General features: G+C 37.3%; 1 protein-coding gene across 1 annotated transcript in view; it reads left to right on the forward strand.

Moving 5' to 3' along the window:
• The window catches only part of LOC134238647 (microtubule-actin cross-linking factor 1, isoforms 1/2/3/4/5-like), an 84,369-nt gene that overhangs the window by 47,836 nt on the left and 12,596 nt on the right, over nt 1–23,937 (forward strand). The window contains 33 exon segments of the mRNA XM_062720770.1: nt 2–63; nt 66–2,715; nt 3,211–8,340; nt 11,950–12,096; nt 12,396–12,551; nt 12,785–12,967; nt 13,060–13,143; nt 13,235–14,545; nt 14,633–14,756; nt 14,978–15,133; nt 15,432–15,667; nt 15,916–16,045; nt 16,150–16,349; nt 16,686–17,018; nt 17,179–17,341; nt 17,433–17,599; nt 17,747–18,076; nt 18,329–18,649; nt 18,920–19,126; nt 19,316–19,429; nt 19,544–19,657; nt 19,770–19,982; nt 20,194–20,355; nt 20,603–20,773; nt 20,870–21,196; nt 21,293–21,377; nt 21,489–21,712; nt 21,869–22,075; nt 22,186–22,305; nt 22,394–22,927; nt 23,147–23,266; nt 23,373–23,481; nt 23,635–23,861. Of these exon segments, the coding sequence (XP_062576754.1) occupies nt 2–63; nt 66–2,715; nt 3,211–8,340; nt 11,950–12,096; nt 12,396–12,551; nt 12,785–12,967; nt 13,060–13,143; nt 13,235–14,545; nt 14,633–14,756; nt 14,978–15,133; nt 15,432–15,667; nt 15,916–16,045; nt 16,150–16,349; nt 16,686–17,018; nt 17,179–17,341; nt 17,433–17,599; nt 17,747–18,076; nt 18,329–18,649; nt 18,920–19,126; nt 19,316–19,429; nt 19,544–19,657; nt 19,770–19,982; nt 20,194–20,355; nt 20,603–20,773; nt 20,870–21,196; nt 21,293–21,377; nt 21,489–21,712; nt 21,869–22,075; nt 22,186–22,305; nt 22,394–22,927; nt 23,147–23,266; nt 23,373–23,481; nt 23,635–23,861 (14,817 nt within the window).

Genomic DNA, 23,937 nt, shown 5'->3' on the forward strand with positions numbered 1-23,937 from the left:
GGAGAATCAACCACACATGTGGACACTGTGCACCCAGTTGAATCTGAAGAAGATACTATGCATATGAAATCAGTATATGACTCAATGTCACAACAGTTTATTCCAGTAAAGTTGGCATTGGAGAGGGGCATAATTGATGTCCATTCTGGAATCTACAAACCAGGTGATGGAAAGAAAATGTCCATACCACAAGCTGTTAAAGATGGCCATATCAAAACTGCACGGGACAGCAGAGTGCATAGTTTAGGAAGAGTGCGACACCATGATATCATTGTTGAGAAACCTCATAAAAGTGGTGGTTTCATGCAGTCAGATTCCTTTGATTTTAGAAGATTTCGGGGAGACAATGAAATAATAGTTGGATTAAAGAAATGCAGAGTGAGCTCAGTTCTGGATACAAAGAAACACCAAAGGATTACTCTAGAGGAAGCTGTGAGGAGAGGAATTGTGGATCATGAGCTGTGTAAATTCCTTGATCAGAAGACTGGACAGACTCTAGATGTGGCTGAGGCTGTTGACAAAGGCTTCATTATTCTTGAAGGTGGAAGTCACTCTCAGGTTCCCCTTGTAACATCAACATTCCAAGATGTGTTCTCACTGAAGTCAATCCAAGACCCTGTTACAAAAACAGATATTCCCATAGAGGAAGCTATAAGAAGAGGGATATTTATGCCAGACAAGGAACAGGTGTTGAATATCAGAACTGGTCAGACCATGACTGTAGAAGAGGCCATTAGTATGGGAATAGCAAAGACTGATTCTTCAAATAAATCATTTAGTGATTCACTGGTTGTTAAAGGACAGGTGCTTGAAAGTGTGAAAGATCCTATTTCTGGAAAAAATATATCATGTAGTGAAGCCCTCAGGAAAGGTATTATAGATGTAGAGAGGGGACTTTATTATGATCCCAAAACTGGAGTATCAATGTCATTGACTGATGCCATGAAAAGTGATTTAGTTAAATGCAAAGGTGGTATACCTGGTACTTCTGAAAAGACTACCAAGGATCAGAGACAACTGAACATTGGTCTTGTGCTGGACACTTTGACAGGATTGGAAATTCCAGTGAACGATGCCATACAGCGAGGAATTCTAAATCCAGAAATGACGACCTATACCAACTTAAAAACAGGAGAGATCATGACTATTGAAGAGGGATTTCAAAAAGGTCTCGTATCAGGGAACCTTAAAAGAGTCACCACAACCAAATCTGAGTCAAAAACTAGCAAACCTGATGCCAAGTATAATATCACAGGAGTAGTAGATACACTGACTCATAGATTTCTTAGTGTACCCGAGGCAATCAAGTTGGGGATCTTGGATAATCAAGGGAATTTCATGGATCGAAAAACTGGAGAAATCAGCTCTGTTGCCAGTGCAATGAGGCGTGGTCTTGTGGTAGGAGATGAAATCACATCAACAAAGAAAAGTGTTAGATTTAAAGAGGCATTGCAAAAGGGATACATTCATACTCAAACTGGAATTTACACAGATCCTAACACCAGTAAGATGTACACAGTTGATGAAGCCATTTGCATGGGCCTTCTATCAGATGACAAAGGAGAGTCCTACAAGTACCTTCCACCAAAGACTGATGGATCTTCTATGACGTTCCAAAATGCAATTCAAACTGGGAAAATCAATTCAAAAAACGGGATGTTGGGGGACAGGGCTTCGAGGGAACTTTCTGTTGAGGAAGCCCTAGCCAGACAAGTTCTGTCCCCGTTGTCAATCCAATCCCTAAAATCGCCACATAAAGAGGAGAAAAAGAAGAAAACAAGGTTTGCCAATGGGCATTCTGATGACAGCCTCCAAAGCTCTTTAGACAGGTACCCAAAAGAAAGGATCATTCCATTGCAGAAGAGCTCTGTTATTATTGTCAAAGGTGCAGAAGTTCAACCCATGTTGGTGAATGAACAATTTTCCTCAGATAGCACTATGCCAGATGACACATTCAAAGAAAAGGCAAAAAAGAGAATAAAATCATCAGAGAGTAGCATAACATCCCCATCTCCACTGTTCCTGGAAGATGCTATCAAACAAGGATTTGTAGATAAAGTGACTGGAATCTTCCATGACAAATCTTCTGGAGACATGTCTGTGGATGAAGCTGTCATCTGTGGGTTTTTACTGCTCAGTGAACCAGAACCTTTAGAAGATTATTGTGTTCCTAATCCTGACTCTCCCATTTCTATCTCTGAATCCATTTGTAGTGGTAGTCTCAATATGAAAACAGCAGAATTCACAAACTTAAAAACAAATCTTGTGCTTCCTTTGCAAACAGCTTTACAGCTTGGTTACATTCAGGCAAAAATTAGTCCTGATTATGATATAGAGAGTGAAAAATATTCTGATAAGACTCTTGTGATAAGTAAAGAGGGTTCCCCTTTTAAACCTGAGGCAAGTATTTTGTTAGACAAGGATGGTAAAAGTATATCTAGAACACACACAGAAGTGATCACCACATCTGGATCTGCAACCTACAGTGTTCCTCCTGGCTTCATTGTGGATTCCTCAGGTCAAGTGGTGGATGTGACATCAGGAAAAACCATGACAATGGAGCAGGCTGCGTCTGCTGGCTTGGTGGAGGTGGATTCTGTAGATGGGTTTTCTGATATTCAGGTAGTGGGGGCACTCCCTCCCTCCTCTTCCTCGGTGGATGGTGACATATCTTCCTCCTTTTCATCCTCAACTCTGCCCTGCTTGGATGATGAGGTAAGTGATACCCATAGTAACAATGTCATCGGGAGATTTGCAGTGGTCACCATATCCACCTATGTAGGCAGGTTGTGCATGCATTAAAATGGTTTGCTATGAGAGTGCATACACTACTCTAATTCCCTAAAACAAACCTTAATGCCTCTTTATACCCACTTACATTTGATAAAAATGAAAGACAAAGTGTCAAGAATATACTAACTTGACGCTTTCATAATGGTGTAGAGTAGATACAAAGCATGAAAGTCTATAAGATATGAATGTTGATATTTGTGTGTTTCAAATGAGTTTGGGGAAAGGTTGGTTGTCAGAATGGGAAAACAGAGAGACAAAAAAGTTGCTTCAATGGCTATTTTTAAAGTTCTTAAAAAACTTTAATGAGTATTCATTGTAATTTAGGGGTACAGCCAATTGACACAACTTTAATTTCAAGGCAATGGTGTTCAAAAAATCTTTTTTCAGGAGAACTTAATCTGTAAAACTTTTTTGTAGACCAGCAATTGTATTCCCAGTGACTCCACTTTAACCAATGGACAACGTGCCACCTCACCTATGTCCCTGATTCAGTCAATCAAAAGCAATATGTTAAATTCTAAGTCTGGACACTTCCATGACCCTAGTTCAGGTACTGAATTTTCGTTGGGGGCTGCAGTTAAACATGGACTTATCAGTGTTGATAGAACTCTTGTGAGAACTTCCAAAAATGGAGAAATAATGGACTTTGATGATGCTGTAAGTAAGGGTAGTGTTGACACAAAGAACTGTTCGATATTTAATGAGGATATTCAAAAATGGATCACATTTGAAAATGCTATTCAGGAAAGCTTGATTTTAGAAGTTGGAATGGACTCATTTGGTGATTCCCTGCTCAAACAACAAAATTCAAAAAGAAAATTGTCCTATACGCCTAAGTCTCACGAATTTCATCAAGTTAATTTCTTGGATAAAAAAAGTGGAAAATATATGTCTTTTAGTGAAGCTCAAACTATGGGAATAGTGAAAGTTTTTAGCATGGACCAGAAAGATGGAAATCATTTACATATTCAAGGATGTTTTGTTAAAGACAGTGAAACACAGAAATGGTTGTCTTTTGATCATGCCTGTGATAGGGGTCTAGTACAGAATAAGGACAGCAGGCCAAAATTGAGCAAGCACACAAAGCATGTGAAATTCTTTGATGAGGAGAGAAGAAAAATGGAGATGAGAGCCAAGAGTAAAAGGAAACATTCCATAGACCTGTGTGCCTCAGCAGATTTACCAGTGATGCTTGTGGATGTGATAGAAAGTGGACTCTATGATCCATCCAATAATACTGTGAAAGACATAGACACCTCAGAGTCTGTGCCTTTTCTGGATGCAATTCAGAGAGGTCTGGTTCATAAGGATTCTCCTGTCAGAGACCCTGTCAGCCGAGACATTTTGACTCTGGAGGAGGCCATTGATAAACGAATTATAGACCCATTATCTGGAAGAATGCTGTTGTCTTCAGGTCTTCCAATTGCTTTAAATTTTGCAATTGTCAAAGGGCTCATTGTGAGATGTAAAAATCCTTTCTTTCTGACTCTTTCTGAAATCATTGAAGAGGGACTTTTTGATGAATCCACTGGAATGTTCATCCAACCAGACACAGAGGAACAGATTTCACTATCAACAGCTGTTGTAACTGGGATGGTAGACACAAACTCCATGAAAGTGAGGAACACAAACACAGGAGAAATCCATAGCTTTGAGTCAGCTATTGACAACAATCTTATAAACCTCATTGCAGATGAGTGTATGAACTGTAAAAGTGGAGAATGGGTTCCACTTATTGACTGTGTTGAAAGAGGGATTCTCCTTGATACAACCAACCAGCCAAAGTATGGGCTGCTGGAATTTGAGGAAGAATGTGTGAATGAAGGAGTGTTTGTTGATCCCTCCTCTCAATACAGCATGTCTCTCCAAGGTGCCATGGATGCTTGTATTTTAGATCGAGATGGAGTTCTTGTGAGGGATTTAAAAACAAAGCACCTGCTCACATTGGATGGATCAATCTTTGAAAATTTGGTTGATCCTTTGTCTGGCGAGTACATTTATCCTGATGGGAGAAGGATCTCATTCAGTGAAGCAGTAAATAAGGGACTTCTGATTCAAAACTTGGGAAGCTCAGACTTGAACCTTGTTGATGCTATTCATGAAGGAGTGTACAACAATGAAACTGGTAAATTCATGGATCCTAGAAATGGAGAACTTTTAGGAATGAAACAAGCTATAGGAAACAAATTGATTAACTGTAGTGACATTGTCATAAAGAATGCCAGATATCAGAAATTTTCAAGTGTTGAAGAAGCTGTGTCATTAAGAATCCTAAAACTAGGAACAAGCGAGATCCGTGATAACGATGATAATTTTATTGATCTGAAAACAGCTCTTAGTCAGGGATATATACAGCAAAAGTCACCTAATGAACCAGTAAATCTGTCTACAGCTCTGGAAAAAGGAATGTTTAACAGAGATTTAAAACAGTTTTTGGACCCTGTATCACAAGTGTATTTGTCACTGACCGATGCCATTGAAACAAATGTGATAGATCCTCAAAGGACTCTAGTAAAAGACTCTAAATTTGATCTCTATAAACCTGTTAATGTTGCTATTCAGGAGGGCATTGTTAATGATTCAGAGTGCTCAGTATTAGATGTGAAATCTCAAACAAAAGTGGACTTTTCAACAGCAATATCCCAGAGACTTATGGTGGAAATGCCTGCTCAAGGTTTCTGTCTTGTTGATGCAGTTCAGTTAGGATTATTTCAACAAAGTTCTAATTTATTTTACAATCCATGGACAGAGAAGTGTTGTAGTCTGCAGGATGCTATCTCCTGGGGTCTTATTGATGAAAAACAGCCTCAAGTCCTTGTAGTGGACAAAGGAATTCTGACAGTAGCTGAGGCTGTAGAGCAAGGCATATTAGATAAACAGACTTGCATGTATCAAAAACGTTTCACACTTCCTGAAGCCATTTCTAAGGGACTTGTATTCAAGGTTGGTCAAAGAACTGTTCAGTCTATTATTTCTGTTGTGCAAGATTTACTGAAGGAAACAAATGCCAATTCATCTGCCAGAGCAAGATATATCCTTGATTCTGATTCAGATATCTTAAAAAGAAGAGGAATTTCAAAGCCATTACTTGGGTTACAAAGAGCTGTTGAGGAAGGGGTGTTTGAAAAGCATTGCTGTAAGATGTTTGATCCAAGGATTGGATCTTCAGTGACTTTGTCTGAAGCTGTGAAAACTTCTCTCATCCACAAGACAAGGTCCAGAATACTGAATCCTGAGACAAAAAAGTTCATTTCATTATCAGAGGCACTGGAAAGAGGGATTATCAGTGGAAAGACTGGTTCAATTCTAGACAGAATTCATATGAAGAGCTATCCACTGGAAAAAGCTGTAGAGGAAGGCATGGTTGTAGATGTTCTTTTCTCCAAAGTTACATTAGATGAGGCAGTGCATTATGGACTCTTGAATTTGACCACCCTTCGTGTTCAGAGCTTCTACAGTGATGATAGGTTCACTCTGAAAGAAGCATTTGAAAATGAGCTCCTGGATGTCACCAATACTCTGATTAAAGACCCCACCACTGGAACAGTCATGACCCTGAGCAGAGCAGTAGAAATGAAGGTATTTAACCTACAGACGGGGAAGCTGACATCAACAGATAATCAGTCCTACAATATTCTGGAGGCTCTGCAACAAGGATACATTTTAAATGGTAGAAGTTTCTGTGAACAATTGCCGATTCGTTCACACCCAATCACATCTTCAGCTCCCTTGGATTTCCAGACAAGAATGACAGATTCCAGAAAAGCAAGCAGTGATGATAAAGAACAAAGAAAAAGGGCAGTTACCTTTAAAGAGGCCCTCCAGAGGGGTCTTGTGGATATTGAAAGATGTATGTTTAATGATGTTTCCAAATCACAAAACATTCCATTGACAAATGCTATTGATATAGGTCTTCTTGACATATCCTCTCAGTTATTCCATGATGAACGTGAAAATGAAAACATTCCACTACAAGATGCTATTCAGAAGGGTCTTATATCTCTGAATGGTGTGAATACTTTGAAGTCAAAGTGCTTGACTCTAAATGAAGCAATACAAAAAGGAAAACTTTTTAACTGCACACAATACAGTGCATCCCCAGGCATCACCATTAAAGTGCATGATGTGGAGAATGACCCAGACAAGGATCTTTTGGCAAGTTCCAAAAGTCTTTCATCTTCACTGGATTCAATTCTCCAATCAATAAAATCCACTGGGAACAAATTTCGACTAGGAACACTTTACTGTGCTCTGTTAAACAATCTAGTGGATAAAGATACAGGGAAGATCATAGACACTGTGACAGGAAAACAATTATCTTTGATGGAAGGAATACATAATAGTCTGATAGATGGAGAAGCCAAAGAAGTAGTCGATGACAGTACAGGGGATATTTTCTCCCTTGAAGAAGCAATATCGGTGGGCATCCTTGATGGTGTACATGGGACTTATAAAGCCAAGATGTCACTAATTGAGGCTTATGATAAAGGTCTCATCATTGAGAGACAGGATACTGATAAAGAAATGGCAAACTCTGTTGAAAATTATGTGCAAGAAATCTTTCTTGGTGACTCTTCCAGAGGAAGAGATAAACTACACAAGGCCTTCTCATCTGGTGTTCTGAACCAGGCCAAGTCACATGTCATAGATCCAGACACCATCCAACCAATCACATTAAAGAAAGCAGCAAGTCTGGGATTGATAGATCTGAGCACTGGGGAATTCAAGAATCCCCAATCTGGTGAGTCTATGACTATTTCTGATGCAATGAACAAGGGATATATCCAAAGTCCAAAAGGATTAAGTTTGTACAGTGCAGTTAATCAGGGACTTTATAAAGTTGAAATCAGAAAATTTGTTGACCCTGCAACAGGAAAGGAACACAATCTCAGAGAGATGATTGATATGGAAATTGTTACACCACTGTGTCAGGAAATTAAAGACCTATTACATGACGGAATTATTGTCACCCTGCAGACAGCCATAGATAGAAAAATAATAGAAAAAGACCAGAATGTGTATGTGAATTTGCTAACGGACCAAGTGTATGATTTTAATGATGCAATAGCAGCAGGTCTAATTATAAGCAACAGTCCAAGGGAGGGATTAAGAGAGAGTGATCATGCATTTGCAGACATTACCCTTCAAAATGCAAAAAGTCTAGAACAGATGCGATTCAGGTACCAGGCTGAAACTCCATTTGGACCCATAATGACACGATCATTCACACTTGGAAATCCATCAGGAGGTGGTAGTTCATCAGATTTATCCACGACGGATTCTTCTAGTACAGATAAAAAAGACAACCCTGTGTTCACCATTCCTCTGACTTCAGAAATGATTCGCAACATCATTGCTACAGGCAAACTGAGGAAAGACTCTTTGAAACCAAAAGAATCTCCAAGTGATGAAGTGTTCAGTACTGATAATAGTAGGGTCATGGAAGGTGGAGGTCCAGAGAATGCTGGGAAAAATGTTGCCCCAGAGAATCATGGGAAAACAGCAGACAAGGGGAAGAGATGGCCAGTGAGAGGTTGGATGCACAAGGTATTCAGTTTGGATTATATTTTGGCATGGATTCCCAAGCATGACTTCTTCCTTGTCTCTGCCAAAGGAATGCCAACTTTGACTCTTGATTTTCTCTGTGTGATTACATGATTACATCATGCTGCATTGAGTCCGCATATTCAAGACTTCTATTTTATATGAAACTGTTTTTCAGGATGCATTTACCTGTAGACTGAAGTATTTAACATACTGCAAGTTTCTGACCATTTTTGTGTGTATTAGTCCATTTTATGTTGCTTATCATGAAAGTCGTCTGCAAGTACTGTATCTTTAATTATTTTAGATATTAACATTTTTTTACTAATTGAAAAGACTGCTAAGATTTTCCTCAATATGTATTCTTATAGAAACCTGCTTTTTTTTAAAGTAGTTGTTCAGTCAAATAGTACAAATATACATTGTTTGATTTCTGCATGTTTTTGAAAGAAATGTTTTCATTGAAGTCCTGTTCATGAAATATTTAGAAGCATGTTTCTTTGACTTTAGCACAAAGTATTCTTGCCATGTTCAGAATGTTAATTGGGTCATTTTATTTAAGGCAGAAAGAAAATACATTAATTCCAATATTTGTACGTACTGTCATTGAAAGTAGAGAAAGAAATATCCATTTTATTATTCTCACTGATTATTTCCAATTTTGGAGAAAAATGGTCAACATTATTGATAACATTTTTATACCTTACCCATTGTGTGTTGGGTGGGTGATTGACCCTGAACCAAGGTCATTTTTAAATCAAGGTTACTGTTTTCAAATGGTAAAATTTCAGTTCAGGACACTGAGTTTTATTCCAGTATATTTCTTAAACAGGAAAGGTCATATCCAACATGATTCAGTTACATAAAGCCAAAGGTTCTCTGCATCACGGATACAAGGCAATCTGATCAAACTCACAAGTCAGGAACATGAACTTTTGTTTCTTACAAATTTAAATCAAATTTCGGTCTGCTTATTTGTGATATGCTCAAAAATTACTTGGAAACCCTCAATTGTTATTGATACATTTTATCATGGCTATGTAACAGATACTTTCATAATAATTGAGGTATTCTCTTAATAAGAACAAATTTAAAAAAGTTAGCAGAAATTTGAAGTAACAGTAATTGTTTATTATGGGTAATTTTAAAATTATTTGTCTACTAAAACTTTGACAAACTATATTCATTTGTCCTGCAAATGAGTAGTACCTCAGTTATTAAGAAAGAAATTATGATCTATGATAAATGTGATAATTTTTTGTAATCACAGTGTTTCTATATTGCATGCCAGAGTATTTAAGGGGATGAAGGATATATGGTCATGTGACTCAGTTGAATTACGTCATAATCTCTGATAAAATATTTACAAAACGAGATTGAAACTACAGTACTAGTATAATTTTTTGACTGTTTGTTTGCGTTCACCATCTAGTATAAAAATATCTGAAAACATAAAAAATTTATTGTAAATATTATCAAATTACGGAAATGATTAATCCACTCTTCCGTTTACCTACACTGCGCGTCCAGCGCGCCGTTGACGTCATAGTGGATGTCTTAGTACAGTAAGATCATACATGGTTAAAACGGGTAGTATAAAATCATAAAAACGGGCCATGATCTGTAAATTGTTGGGTATTTTGTGAAATTCAGACTGCAAAAACTATTTTTACATGGTTGTTGATGGAAATGTTTTGTGGGTATAGCTAATTTCGCTTATTTAAGAAATGTGTGACGTCATAGTTGGGTTTTCCCGTACTCGAGAAATGTAAACAAGACACGTTTTTCTCATGATCATGTCTCGTTTAACTTTGCCCCGTGCAATATTGAGTTCAGCTTCACCAATCGATATTTTTACAGTTAATCAATACAATGACGAACTTAAACTTCGACGTAAATTTTCAAATATTGAATGATAGGATTTTTTGCAAATTAATTTTTTTGTTGTTTAAGTTGTCTTAAAAAGTTCGTAAATTTCGGTCTCCACATGCAGTGTTACAAAAGAATCTTGCTGTTTCGAATTTTTAACCCTATTCATACTATAAAATATTTTAAAAGACACATTTCCTCTGGCATATTTTTTATCTATGCTGAAAAAATTCAATTATCGATAATAAAACACGGAGAATAAAAACTCCGGTAAACACTTATATGGTAATTATCACTCAATATCTCAGAAATAAGTCAAGAAACCTATTGATATGTCTGCTTTATAGTATGTGGGACATACTAAATAAGATATATACAAAATATGAAAAAAATTAAATGACAGGTATTTTTTCAGCTAAAGGTCCTTCATCCCCTTAAAGACTTAGTTATTCATTGCATTTTAACACAAAGTGTTTTCTTCAAATTTTTTTTATTTTTAGTCCTTTTTTTTACCAACATACATAATAAAATACATAAATAAAAATGAAAAATTATATATTAGTTTTATTATTGGGGGGGGGGGCATTTTTTATTGCCAAAGCACATCACAAACACTTTAAACACTTTGTGTTAAAAAGGTACAATTTTTGTTATGATTGACACTCAGAATGACAAATTTGAGTTTTTATATTTTGCAAAATGTGTATGCATAGAATGTATTGCTGTTTTAAGTTTGTGACCACCAGATAGGAAAGAATTGTCTTTCTGTGTTTAGCTGGTATGGATAAATGAGAGATGTAAACCTTTAATAATAACACAAGGATTGACACACACCTTAGATAGAAATCTACTCACTCTCTCTCCACTTGTAGTACACAGATCACAGTGACTGTGTATGGTACCTCTCCCAAATCCATTAAATGCATGCACAACTTCTCCAGACCAGACCAAGTTCAAACTTAAAGCTGCTTAAGATCGTATCTCAAAATAAACAAGAATGACATTAAAGTATTAATATGATAAAATATTATACAAGATCTTTTTCTGAGCTTACCCCCATGTTTTCTACAAAATATACATTGTACTGCTTATTTGACTGAATGCAAACATTGCTTGTTTGTTTATTGTCATCTCATTGGATGCTTTCTCGCCTATTTTTCAGTTTGGTTTGGTGTTAGTCAAGATGCAAGGCCTGTTGGGGCATTTTTCAACTCCCATTTTTTACATATGGAATGCATTAATCAACTCCAAGCACTAACCCTTCATTTTCCTATGTTATATTGTACCTATTTCTCATCTCTCTGTGCCCCTGTGCATCTTTCTGCATGTAACCTTTTAACCTTCAATATACGAGACTTTTATATCCTATATGTGTTTTGTTGTGAGAATGAAGTGTGACTGAGAACAGCCTGAATGTGTATTAAAATATAACCCATTTATTTTGTATTTTATTGTTTTTATGAATTATCTATACTTTTTACTTTGATTTCTGATATTTGTATCCCTTTTTATTTGAAAGACAAAAAAAATTAATAATTATAATAATGAAGAGCTTAATAGATTGTTGCATTAATTAGCTTTGTATGTAAGTGCTAGTTGCTTGCCAGAAGTTTTAATTTGATTTGATTTTCTTTCAAGTTTTATTTATTGCTCATGCTCTTTGCATGTAGAAATTTCTAGAATATTGTTTATGTATTGGCTCACCTATCAAGTTTTTCAATGTAGTTTGTGCCAATGTTTCAGGGGCATTTAGTAGATTCCTGTGACAAACTCATTCAAGACTTGAACAATGAACTCAACTGGTTATCAGACACAGAACAGCTTCTGCGAGATGATCAGCCAATCAGTGATGAGGCTTATAAGGTCAAAAGTCAACTTGAAGCTCAAAGGGTATGTCAGTGTTTGTTGAATCCCATGATTTATTTGCAGTATTTAATGGGTGTTTTCTGTTATTTGCAACATTGATGAATTGTGAATTGTATTTTTAATGCACCAGAATGCAATTAAATACCTCATTCAGGACCATTTAATGCCATGTAGAAGTTTACATTTTGCTTAATAATTGAAGATTTTAAAGTGAATTAGTTTACAAATATCATGTAGAAAAATGTTTTAAAATACTGATTTCTTGGTTTTGCATGCATTTAAATTTACAAGGAGGAAACCAGTAATAAGTCTTCTCCTTTAAGGCTTTCCACAATGACATACAGAAACATCAGCAGCCTATCCTGGCATTGGTATACCAGACAGAACAGCTACTGGAACATCATCAAGAGGAGCTAACTCCAGAACAGGTCACACAACTCCAGCAGCTGGCAGACAACCTTAAATCTAACATGTCCAAGGTCTGTTGTGTAGTCATTTTAATATTTTTTTGATTTTGGAGAAATTGTTCTTTAGAACCAAGCCTCAAGAATATCAACAAAAGGAAAATATGTTCATTCTTTTTTTTTTCTTAATATATATTTTGTGAATTTATGATATTTTCACCAAAATTAGTGAATATATTTGGAATTGGTACAGATGTTGTTACACATTGAAGAAACCATATTAACACTGGTTGTATTTATGTGTGTAGGTTCAAAAGACAAGTGAAATTCGCTTGAAACACCTATCAACAGCATCGGATGAAGTGACCAAGTTTGAGGAGGAACTGACCAAATTTGATGAGTGGTTGAAACAGTCCACCAAAGAACTGGACAGACAAGAGGAACTCATCCGCGACCTAGATAACTTCAGCCGGGTCATGGAACAACAAAAGGTAAAGGTCCTTTGTACCTTAAAATTTGGAATATAAACAGTGTACTTCTTGGACTTTTATGAGCTAATGTGTTTCATCATCGTTATTTTTAGGCACTGATGAATGACATTATTTCCCATCAAGCTGACACCAGATTTATGACAATGTCAGTTCAAAAGTACATGGAAGAGGCAAAGGTATGTTTTAATGAGAATAAAAAGTAATTTGTTTGTTTTTCACCCAATTTAGTGACTGACTATCTAAGATAATGTTTTTTTCTTCTTTCAGCTGCATAAATTGGAGGTAGATGCATTCAAAGCAAACAGAAAGAAGACATCAAGGTTGAGCTGGATTGGAATGGAAGGCATGGATGCAGAAATGGTAGGAAATAAGCTGAGGGCAGAGGTGGCTAAGTACGATGAACTTAGCTCCCAGTGTGCCGACTTTGGTGAAAAGCTTGGAAATCTCAACACCAAACAAAGGGAATTCAATGACAATACATTTAAACTTCTGTCCTGGTTAACTGCAACAGAAGAAAAACTGTCAACTTCTAAACAAGAGTCAAATACTACTGATCCAGACATATTACGAGAACAATTAGATTTGATGAAATCTCTTGGAAGTGATGCCTTGTCACAAGGTGTTCATTTAGAAGAATTAGAAAAGCTGGCAAAAGAACTTGTATCCAATTTACATAACCTGAGTGTCATTCCAGCTCATATCACAAAATTCCAAGAAATTATTCAAGACATTGAGGATAGACATAAAGAGGTCACGAAAGAAATCAACGACAGATCCAACAGCTTGCAGACCGCGCTTACTAAGTCCCAGGATGTAGAGGATGCCCTTGACAACCTGCTGGTGTGGTTGAGAGACACAGAATCAGCCCTGGATAATCAGAGGCCTGTAAGCCTCAGCAGGGATAACCTGAATGAACAATACCAAGAAATCAAACTTATCCAATCAGACATTGTCAGTCATAAGCCTAGCATCGAGGCCATGAAACATGATGCCCATGAATTGATCAAAACCTGTGAATTGGACATGGCTAAATCTTTGGAGTCAAAATTAGAGGACTTGGATGATAAGTTCTCAAATGTGAACAAGAAGTGTCAAAACAGGAATAAAGACATGGATGAAATATCTGAAACACTTTCAAATTTCCAAGAAACCATGGATAACTGCAAACAGTGGTTGGGTAGGAATTCAGAGGAGTTAGAAAGCAGAGAATGGGGCAAGAAATCCAGTGAAGACACAAAGGAAAAGATTGAAGACTTAACCAAACAGAGGAAGAGCAAAGAAAAAGTGGTAGAAGAACTCACTCAGCTGGGTCAGCTTTTGATAGAAGACCCCAGAACTGGAGAAGTTTCTGCAGTGAAAGAATCTCTAGCAGATTTACAGAGACACTGGACAGATTTCTTGGAGATTCTAGAGGAAAGACAGCAAGAAACCCAGGAGAAAGAGAAACAGAGGAATGAGTACACAGACAGTAAGAAAGCCATTGTGGAGTGGCTGACAAAAATGGAGAACACCGTGGATGGCTTTGAACCTGTAGCAGTGGACATAGAGGTGGCCGAAAAACAGATAGAGGAGCTGGAGGTGATAGGAATTTACTTTCACTTAAAATTTAAGTTACATGTCTCTTTGATGATAACGTAAGATTAACCGCATGCTCCATTTTTTTAGCCTCTCCTTGAGGAGTATCAGGAGTATGGACCAATCCTGGAGGATGTTAATGATGCTGGCTTTGCCTTTGATGCCACACAGAGTGAGGGATCTAGACCTCAGAGTCCATTCAGGAGGATGATGAGTGAGTCATTACTAGATTTTTTAATGTTGAGAGACTTTATTGTACATTTCTTTATGTTGTACAATTACCTTTGTCAAGTAAACTTCATTACAAGATCTTTTTTTTAAGGTTAAAAAGATTGTGATCAGCTAATTAAATTGAGAAAGAAATCAGATTCACCTTTCCAAAATAATTTCTTTTATTAATTGGAGATTTCAAAATAACTTTCCTTTATATTACAGGAGGAAGGAGATACCAAGGTTTGCTCTCACCAAGACTGGGAAGTACCTCTCCAACCTTCCCCTACCCTTCCTCTCCTACAAACATCCTGAGCCCCTCCAGTGATTCCAGTGGTATCAGCAGCAAGAAGAGCTCTTTTGACAACTTCCAGCTGGATGGTAGGTTTCCCATCCCTTCAATATACAATCTCAAAAATCTTCAAATCAGTAATATTTTTTTATTTGATAATCATTTTAAATTCAAAACACTATTTTTGCTTAACCTTTGAAGGATAAAATATTTAGAACAATTGATTTGATAAGACAAGTTATCAAAATAACCAGTAAAGTTCTGAATAATTTTACAGTTCTAAAACTGTCTGTAAAGCTGAGATTATTTTTCTTTCAATTTCATGTAAGGTGTTTTGCATAGGAAATATTATCATATTATAATTTGAATAACTTTTTTGTCCTGTAGACCTATCAGAGATCCAGCAAGAGTTGGTAGACATTAATCAGAGGTATGACATCCTGGGAGAGCGGCTAGCAGACAGACACCAGGAGCTGAGGAATATTGTGGAGAGTATGAAGAGTTACCTACAGAACATGCAGGAACTCCTGACCTGGATAGACCTCAAGGAACTGGACCTAAACATACAGGGGGGACTCCCCACCAGTGAAAGAGAGGCAAAGAAGCAGCTCAAAGAGCACCAGGTCAGGGAACCAGTTTATTTTTACTATGTATTTATTAATGTTTCACATTTCTTATACTATTAAATATATGTAACTGTTGAATGACAAATATTACATGAAATTTTGTTACTTGTGTTTTGTCTTTGTCTGCTGACAATCAATTGTTTATGTTCTCCAAACATTTTAGGTTTATTTTAATTTTTGTGAAAGTTTGCTTAGTGATGTAATACAAAATGTATTCAGCAATTATTTCATATTTCTCATTATAGGAATTCCATGCAGAACTTCTCGGAAAGGAGAATCTAGTATCTGACATTAGAAATAAAGGACAAGAACTTCTCAAAACCAAACAGGGAGTACCTGGACTAGAAGTGTGCCATCAACAACTATCAGAGCTAGGTAAATTGTTGAACTGAATCTTAATTACTCCATGCACTTTAATGGTTTTTCCTTCATGTAGAGATTATATGATCTCCATTGTTGATTGATTTGTTTTCCTTTAGACAATAAGTGGCTGGACATTAAAGTCCTGTCTGAACAGAGAAGGAAATCCCTGGAGGAAATGGTGAAGAACATCTCCGCCTTCAAAGACGCCGGAGTTCATCTCCAGAAATGGATTGCTCAGAAGGAGAAGATGATGGCAGTTCTGGGCCCTATCTCCACAGAGAAAGAGATGAACCAGAACCAAGTGGAGCAGGTCAAGGTCAGTCAGATATATATAGATCTGATTATTTACCACAATTATTAATGAGTTCATATATAATTTTCTTGCAACAAAGTTTTAAGAATATATGGTGACTGGTTAATATATTGAATTTCCATATGTATCAGAATACACTAGTTATACTCAATTTTGCAGTGCCATTGTTAAAAATCTATCATCCATACTTTGACTATTTTACTTGGTAAGACAGAAAGTGAACCAATAAAAGTTTTCTTCTTTAGTATTTACTTCGTAAATTTTACTAGGATAGCTTTCAGTATTTGTGATAAGGCTGAAATAAATGCAATTCTTCAGAATTTGTTTTGATTTTTACAGTTACTGACAGAAGAATTCAAAGGTCAAGCTCCTCTTTATGAGAAATTCATCCAATCTGGACACACAATCCTGGATCTGTGTGAAGCAGATACTAAAGACGCCAGTCACATCAGCGAGAAAATGGACATCATCAGCAAGGACTGGAGCAGGTTAGAGTCTCGCCTACAGGAGAGAGGCAAGGCTCTGAAGTCGGTAGAAGGGCTCAGTCTAGAATTCAACGACATCATGAAGACTGTTCAGGACTGGGTGGATGATTTCTCAGACAGGGTGGGGAGTATCACCCCAGGGATGTTGTCACCAGAGGATAGGGAAGCATACCTGCAGGAACTCCAGGTAAAGAGACATGGTCTCTCTATCAATATTTTGTTATATATTAATGTATCTAAATGACTGTTGTGAAAAAACAATGTGTCTCCATTGTTGACAGAGAAATAATAACAGAATTAAAAGCATTACCAGAGCAAGGATTTAAAGGTTTTAATATATGTTATAGGCATTGGATTCAGAGTTGAACAACCAGAAACTTCTAGCACAGAAAACTAAAGACCTCCATAAAAAATTATGTGATGTAACAAAAGACCCCAGCACTAAAACAGAATTGAAACACAGAATAGCTAACCTTGAAAAGCAACTTAGTGATGCAGAAAAACAAATTGGTAAGTTTTAAAGATTTGTCATTTTTATTTATCGGGAATGAAACCACATTACAACTTTTTAACAATTTGAAAATGTTTACTTGGCCTGCAGGTGCTAAGAGGGCAGCTGTTGTCAAAACCAGTTCTGAGGGCCATGAGCTGACAGACAAATGTCACGACATGCTTGACTGGTTATCGGACATCAGGAGTAGACAGGATCAACAACAGCCTGTGTCAGGAAATCTTGATATTCTCAAAGAACAGGCACAGCAACAAAGGGTGAGGAGCTACTTATCTTCTTGTTCTCTGATTAAGTCTTTAAATAATACAAACTTTAAAAAATACATTTCCAATTTATGATAGGTTATTTTATTATGATGGCACAAACTTGCTGTTGTTAACAATTTTCCTCAACTTATTTTTCAGATTCTGCATAAAGATTTGATTGACCATGAGCCAGAAATCAAGGACCTCCTACAGAGATGTGAAGGTTTATTACAATCCATACCACCCTGTAAGGAAACTCAAGATCTGGAGGACACGGCAGAGGAAATTCGGGCAGAATTTGAAGAGCTGAAACTAACTGCACTGGAGCATGACCAAAAACTTGAGGCCAGCATAAAGCATGCTCAGTGCTTCCAGGACATGCTTGATAAGCAGTTGCTTTGGTTACAGTTCAGTCAGGATAAACTAGAGGGATTCCAAACAACGGAACTCCAGAGGGATGTTATTGCTAAGAAACTCAGTGATGCACAGGTATTTGATAAGAGATTTAAATTGTTCTTTGTATATTGCATATATTTTTAAATTATATATTTTAATTAAGCACATCTTAGTCTTTCTTGGGTAGAAATTTATGCATTGTGATCTGACTTTACGCATACCTTTTGATTAAAAGATATGATTACTCTTGGTTAAAAGATAGAAGACTCTTGTTTGTAAAATTCATAAGTAAGAACATAAGTTACTTAGAGATCAGTACTAGTTTATAATGTACATCTGTTACAGAGCCTGAAGGCCGAGGTCAGTGCCAATGCTCCAGAGCTACAGAAATTACAGACAGAAGGAGAAACTCTAGCTGACCTTGTGGAACAAGATGGTGACATTGCTAAGGAGGCCATTCAAAAGGTGTCAGAAAAATGGCAGGTGCTGGACCAAGGAGTGACGGACAGGGTGAAGAGCTTGGAGGACCTGATGCAGAAACTGGATGACTTCCAGTATAACATGAAGGATTACAGATCTAATTTGGCAAAATGTGAAGACTCACTGACATCCCACAGCAAAATGGGACCTGCTGCAAAGGACCCCAAGCATGCAGATAAAATCAAGGTAATTTAAATTTGTATTGGTAAATTTCTGGAAATATCTATACCATAAAGATTTCTAAGTATTGTTGACAAAATGAATCAATTGTATACATGTGTTGAAAACCATTTTCTAAAAACTGAGTTAATATTTAAATGAATAGGTTTAACTTAGGAAAAACTTTTTGGGTAGAGAATATTTCTCTCTCAAAATTTCTGATCTTCTTACCTACCATCTTGGTTACACTATATTTCTTTGCATAACCCCTAAAAAGTTTTGGATTTTGTTTTCCAGGCTCTTCAAGATGAAGTGGATGGACTTACACCGCAGATGGATTACCTAGAGGCTGTGATTGAAGATCTGAGTAACACAGGACATGGTACGAGAGATCTGGAGAGAGACCTCCAGAATCAGAAACAGAAGCAGGGGAATCTACAGAGTGATATTACTGACCTCCTCACTGAACTGGACGAGGGAAATCAAGTGGTCAATGAATTCAAAGTAAGCCAAAATAATTTCAACAATGTTTATATCATAAAGTTACAAGATAATCAGTAGAATTTTAAGTGTTTCAGAATCATTCTTGTAAATCAAGAAAATAAACTGTATTTTTATTATGTCTTTACCAATTTATAATCATGCTAAGCATCAGTATATCCTTGATTGAAATATTTATTTCATATATTACAGGATGAATTGTCCTCTCTTGGCACCTCTCTTTCTGGCCTTGAGGCAGACTTTGGTTCCATTGGACCTGCTAAGAGAGATGAGAATGGACTTAGGGCTCAGCTCAGAGAAGCAGAGGTGAGGCCTTACACATGTAAATCCATATCTAGATTATCAGCAGGTGCCCTCATTTAGAATTATTTGTAGGAAAGTTTTTTGTAATTGATTTTCATTTTTGCCATGTTATTGCAGGAATTTTTGTCCCAGCTAAATTCCCTGGAAGACAGAATTTCAGATACAGAAGAGAAAGGGAAGAATTTGGAATCCTCTGGCTTTATCACTGATCCTCAGCTGGTGGAAGTCCCAGTAAGTTAGGTTTCTGTATAACAGTAAAAATATTGTCTGAAAAATCCACAACTGATTTTGTATCTTGTGAAAATTTCAAATTTCATTGGAATATGTAATGGTGTAATTTCAGGTTGATGCACTGAAAACTCAGTTTGGTAAACTCAAGTCTAAAGCTGAGGCCAGCAGAAAAGACATTGAAGACATGATTGATTTGCTTGACCGAGTCACTGATGATCTCCGGCGAACCAGAACAAGTATTGACAGAGCCTCAGATGAACTGGACATGCATGAACCGGTGGGAACTGATGTTGCTGCCATCAAACGACAACAAGATGAACTTCAGGTAGAATTCATACCCTTGTTTGTTTGTGGAAGAAGTATATAAATAAAATTCAGGCATAAATATGTACATATCAGTAAAGAGTAATTAAAAAAAATTATTTTCTATTAAATCTTTACAATTTTAGAAGTTGCTAGACGAATCTGTAAGGTCTATTTTGTTTAATTGATAATGTCAGGCTTTTTCAGTTTTTGATATTGGTATGTCTTTGTAGATGTTTGAAGGCTCTGTTCTGGAGCCCCTACAGAAGAGGGTGGAGGACGGAAGTTCCAAGGCTGAGAACCTGATACAGACAGCAGCACCGGGGGTCAACACGGAACAGCTGGAACAGGAGCTAGAGAGTCTGAACGACAAATGGACCGACCTCAAGAAAAAGGTCAGTGATAATTAAGAATTGAAGACATTGACAGTGTTCACAGAATAGGATTTCATAAAATAGTAGTCAAGTGAACATCAGTAAAATATGCTGTATGCTTTACATCAGAGCTTGTTTTGGTAGTTAGAGATTAGTAAGGTGGTTCCTTTGACTAGATGCTTACTGCCTTTAGTTGTTAATCAGGAAGACCAAAAAATCCAAAGTATCAGTGATACATTGTATTTACAATTTTCTTGAATACTTTAAGGTGTCTGACAGGAAGCACAACCTGGAAAATAATTTACTACAGGCTGGAAAATTCCACGATGCTCTAGACCAGTTACTGGTTTGGCTGAAGGACACAGAGGAAATGATAGCCAATCAAAAGTCCCCATCTCCAGACTACAAAATCTGTAAAACACAGCTGCAGGAACAAAAGGTACAGTCTCCTTAATACAAAATACCTGTATTTGTTGACATTGTTAATGCATATATACATGTATATAGTAATTATACTGCTTCTCTGCTTTTCCAGTTTTTGATGACCATGTTAGAAGACAGAAGTCCTAGTGTCAAATCTGCCAAAAATTCTGCGGAGTCCCTGATGAGAGGCCTGAACCCCCAGGAACAGAAAGGAATCCAGAACCAGGTGGCTCAGCTAGAGCGCCGCTGGGAGGCTGTCTGCTCCACATCGCGGGACAGACTGGACGTACTGGAGGAGATGCTGGGGCTCTCCAAAGACTTCCAGGATCTGCACGAACCCCTGACAGCCTGGTTAGAGTCCGCAGAGAAAAAGTTTGCCTCACTGGAGCCGTCAGCGATGGATACAGAGGGAATAGAAAATATAGTTGTTTCTCTCAAGGTAGTTACATTTCTCTTCACTTAAAACTAGACAAATAGAAAATTTTGTGTGTATTTATGAATTCTTGTGTACATGGATGTGACTGTTTTGACATAGGACATGGAAAAGGAGATTCTATCAAAGGCAGATGAAGTTAAAGATCTTGCACTCAGAGGGAAAGACCTCCAGGATTTCTGCAAAGGTATACCTTCAATTACTGTGAGAGAAACAAAAGTGTATTAATGGAAAAAGAAATAATTTCTTTGAAACTTATTTATTTTAATGACACAATAAGATTTGTTTTCATGCATAGGCAATGATGTTAAGGCTGTGCAGAAGAAAATTGACTCAGTACAGGCAAGATTTACAGAACTGAGAGAGAAGGTGCTGGATTCCACAGAACAAATGGAGGAAGCTCTGCCATTGGCCAAAAATTTCAATGAAGCTCATGCAGATTTCCTAGACTGGGTGTTAAAAACAGAGTCGCAGCTTCGTACCAAAGAGGCCACAGGTCAAGAGGCAGAGGAACAAGTGCAGGTAGGTCAAAGGTCATACCAAACCATTTAAGAAAATAACACTGACGATGATTACTGTATGAATGCATAGATTTAAAAATTAAGAAAAAATACTGATGATTGACTGATGCTTTTAAAAATCTTGTAAAATATTTATAAATGTTAATCTTGTCTCTAGAAATTCATGGAAAAACTACAAGAAATTCAGCCAGTCCTTGAGGTCCTGAGAGAAGATGGGGGTAGCCTGGCAGACCTGGCCCCAGGGGATGCAGGTCTGAAAGTGGAGGAAACCATGAAGAAGGACCTCCAGCGTTATGATGCAGTCAGTGATCAAATTCAGCGCAGGTCACAGAAAGTCTCAAAATCCAAGCAGAGATCATCAGAGGTATGTTATAGAATTCCTAAACTTTAACCTCTTACAAAAGTATTCAGTAATTCATTTTTTTCTCTGTTATCTGATTTTCTTGAAATACATGCATGTGTAAACATTTTCAGATTGTTGGTAACATCACTGATTTGCTTGACTGGTTTGATGAAAAGGAGAAGATTCTGACCAACTCTCCACCAATCAGTACTGAGCTTGACACACTGGACAAACAACTCGCTGATGCCAAGGTAGGTTAACATCTATGATAAAAAAATCCTGTCCACTTTTATATTGTTTCTTCTATGTATTGTTCTACATGTAAATATTTTTCATCAGGTGTTGAATGAAGAAATAGCTGAACAGAAAGGAAATGCACGAGACGTAATCACCCGTGGTAAGAAAATGATGAGGGAGAGTTCACTAGAGCATGACCCCAGACTCAGAGAGGCAGTGGAGGATCTAAAAAATAAGTCTGACCTGGTGTGGAAGATGGGTCAGGAAAGACAGAGAACTTTAGAACAAGCTTTCCCATTGGCTAAACACTTCTGGGAGACAAATAAGGACTTGTCTGATTGGTTGGCAGAGGCTGCTGTCATTGTGGCAGATTTAAAAGTGATGTCCATTGATGCAGAACAGGTCAAAAAACAGCAAGAACAGGTCAAGGTTTTGAAGCAAGAAGTCCAGGACCATAAACCAGACATTGACAGATTAAACAAAACTGGAAGTGCTCTCATCAAGATGTGTGGAGAACGAGAGAGTACTCAGGTCCAGAAAATCATTGACGACCAGAACACAAAAATGGAAGATGTCAAAAACTACCTCAAGGACAGGTCATTGTCCATTGATGAAGCTCTCCAGCAATCTGCTGAAGTAGGTTCCATATGTAGATATCTTTGCTTACATTTGTTTATCAAATTTTTAATACATGATCAGAGAAGTCCAATATCTCCGTACTTTATTCTAGTAAATGTACCCGTAAATCTTGTTAATATCCAAGTTAACAATTAGTAAAATGAATATTTAATCAAAGCTAGTTTTCAGTTAGTTTAACATAAGTGTTGTTGTAACTGGACATTTTCCTTTCCTCAGTTCACTGATAAGTTGGAGGATATTCTGGAGACCCTGACCTCTACTCATGAGATGGTGGAGAACGCTGAGCCGATCTCTGCCCATGCAGACAAAATTAAGGACCAACTGGCTGAAGTCAAGGTACTTACCTCTTACAAAAGAAATGCATCTCAACATACATTATAAGATTGTGTAATTTTCTATATTGAGAGAAATTGAATCTGATTGAAATGTTGACTTCATATAGGCATTTATGGAGGATGTGGACTCCAGACAGGCTGCTCTGGCTTCAATCAAGAACAAGGCAGAGGAACTGATCCGACAGGCCGGAGACAAAGAGGACAGTGCTGTACAAGGTAATGTCTCTGCATATGTAGGCGTAGGATTGTTTGATGTGGCCTAAAAGTATACATGTTACCACATACTTCAACCTGTTTCTAAACAAAATTATTTTAGCCTGCTAGGAAAAAAAATGTGAAAAATAGGGAGTTTTATATTATGTGTCATAGATGTGAAGACTAAGCTGTCGGAGCTGACTGACCTCTATGACAACATCTGTCAGCTGTCCACCACTCGCAGTAAGGACCTGGAGGACACTCTGGAGGTGTCAGAGAAGTTCTGGGAGGACTACAACAATCTGTGTACCACAGTGAAGGACCTACAGGATCAGATTACCTCCCAGGAACCCCCGGCACTGGAGCCGGCCATCATCAGGGAGCAGCAGGACCTTCTAGAGGTATGTTATACAAATCCATAGAGGCCATTCTTGTCATTTTGAAATGCTTTTAACAACTAAGAATCAGCAGTTCAGG

Source organism: Saccostrea cucullata, unplaced genomic scaffold (genome assembly GCF_032062105.1).
Source record: "Saccostrea cucullata isolate Sc308-1 unplaced genomic scaffold, CSIRO_AGI_Scuc_v1 ctg196, whole genome shotgun sequence".
Lineage (NCBI taxonomy): Eukaryota > Metazoa > Mollusca > Bivalvia > Ostreida > Ostreidae > Saccostrea > Saccostrea cuccullata.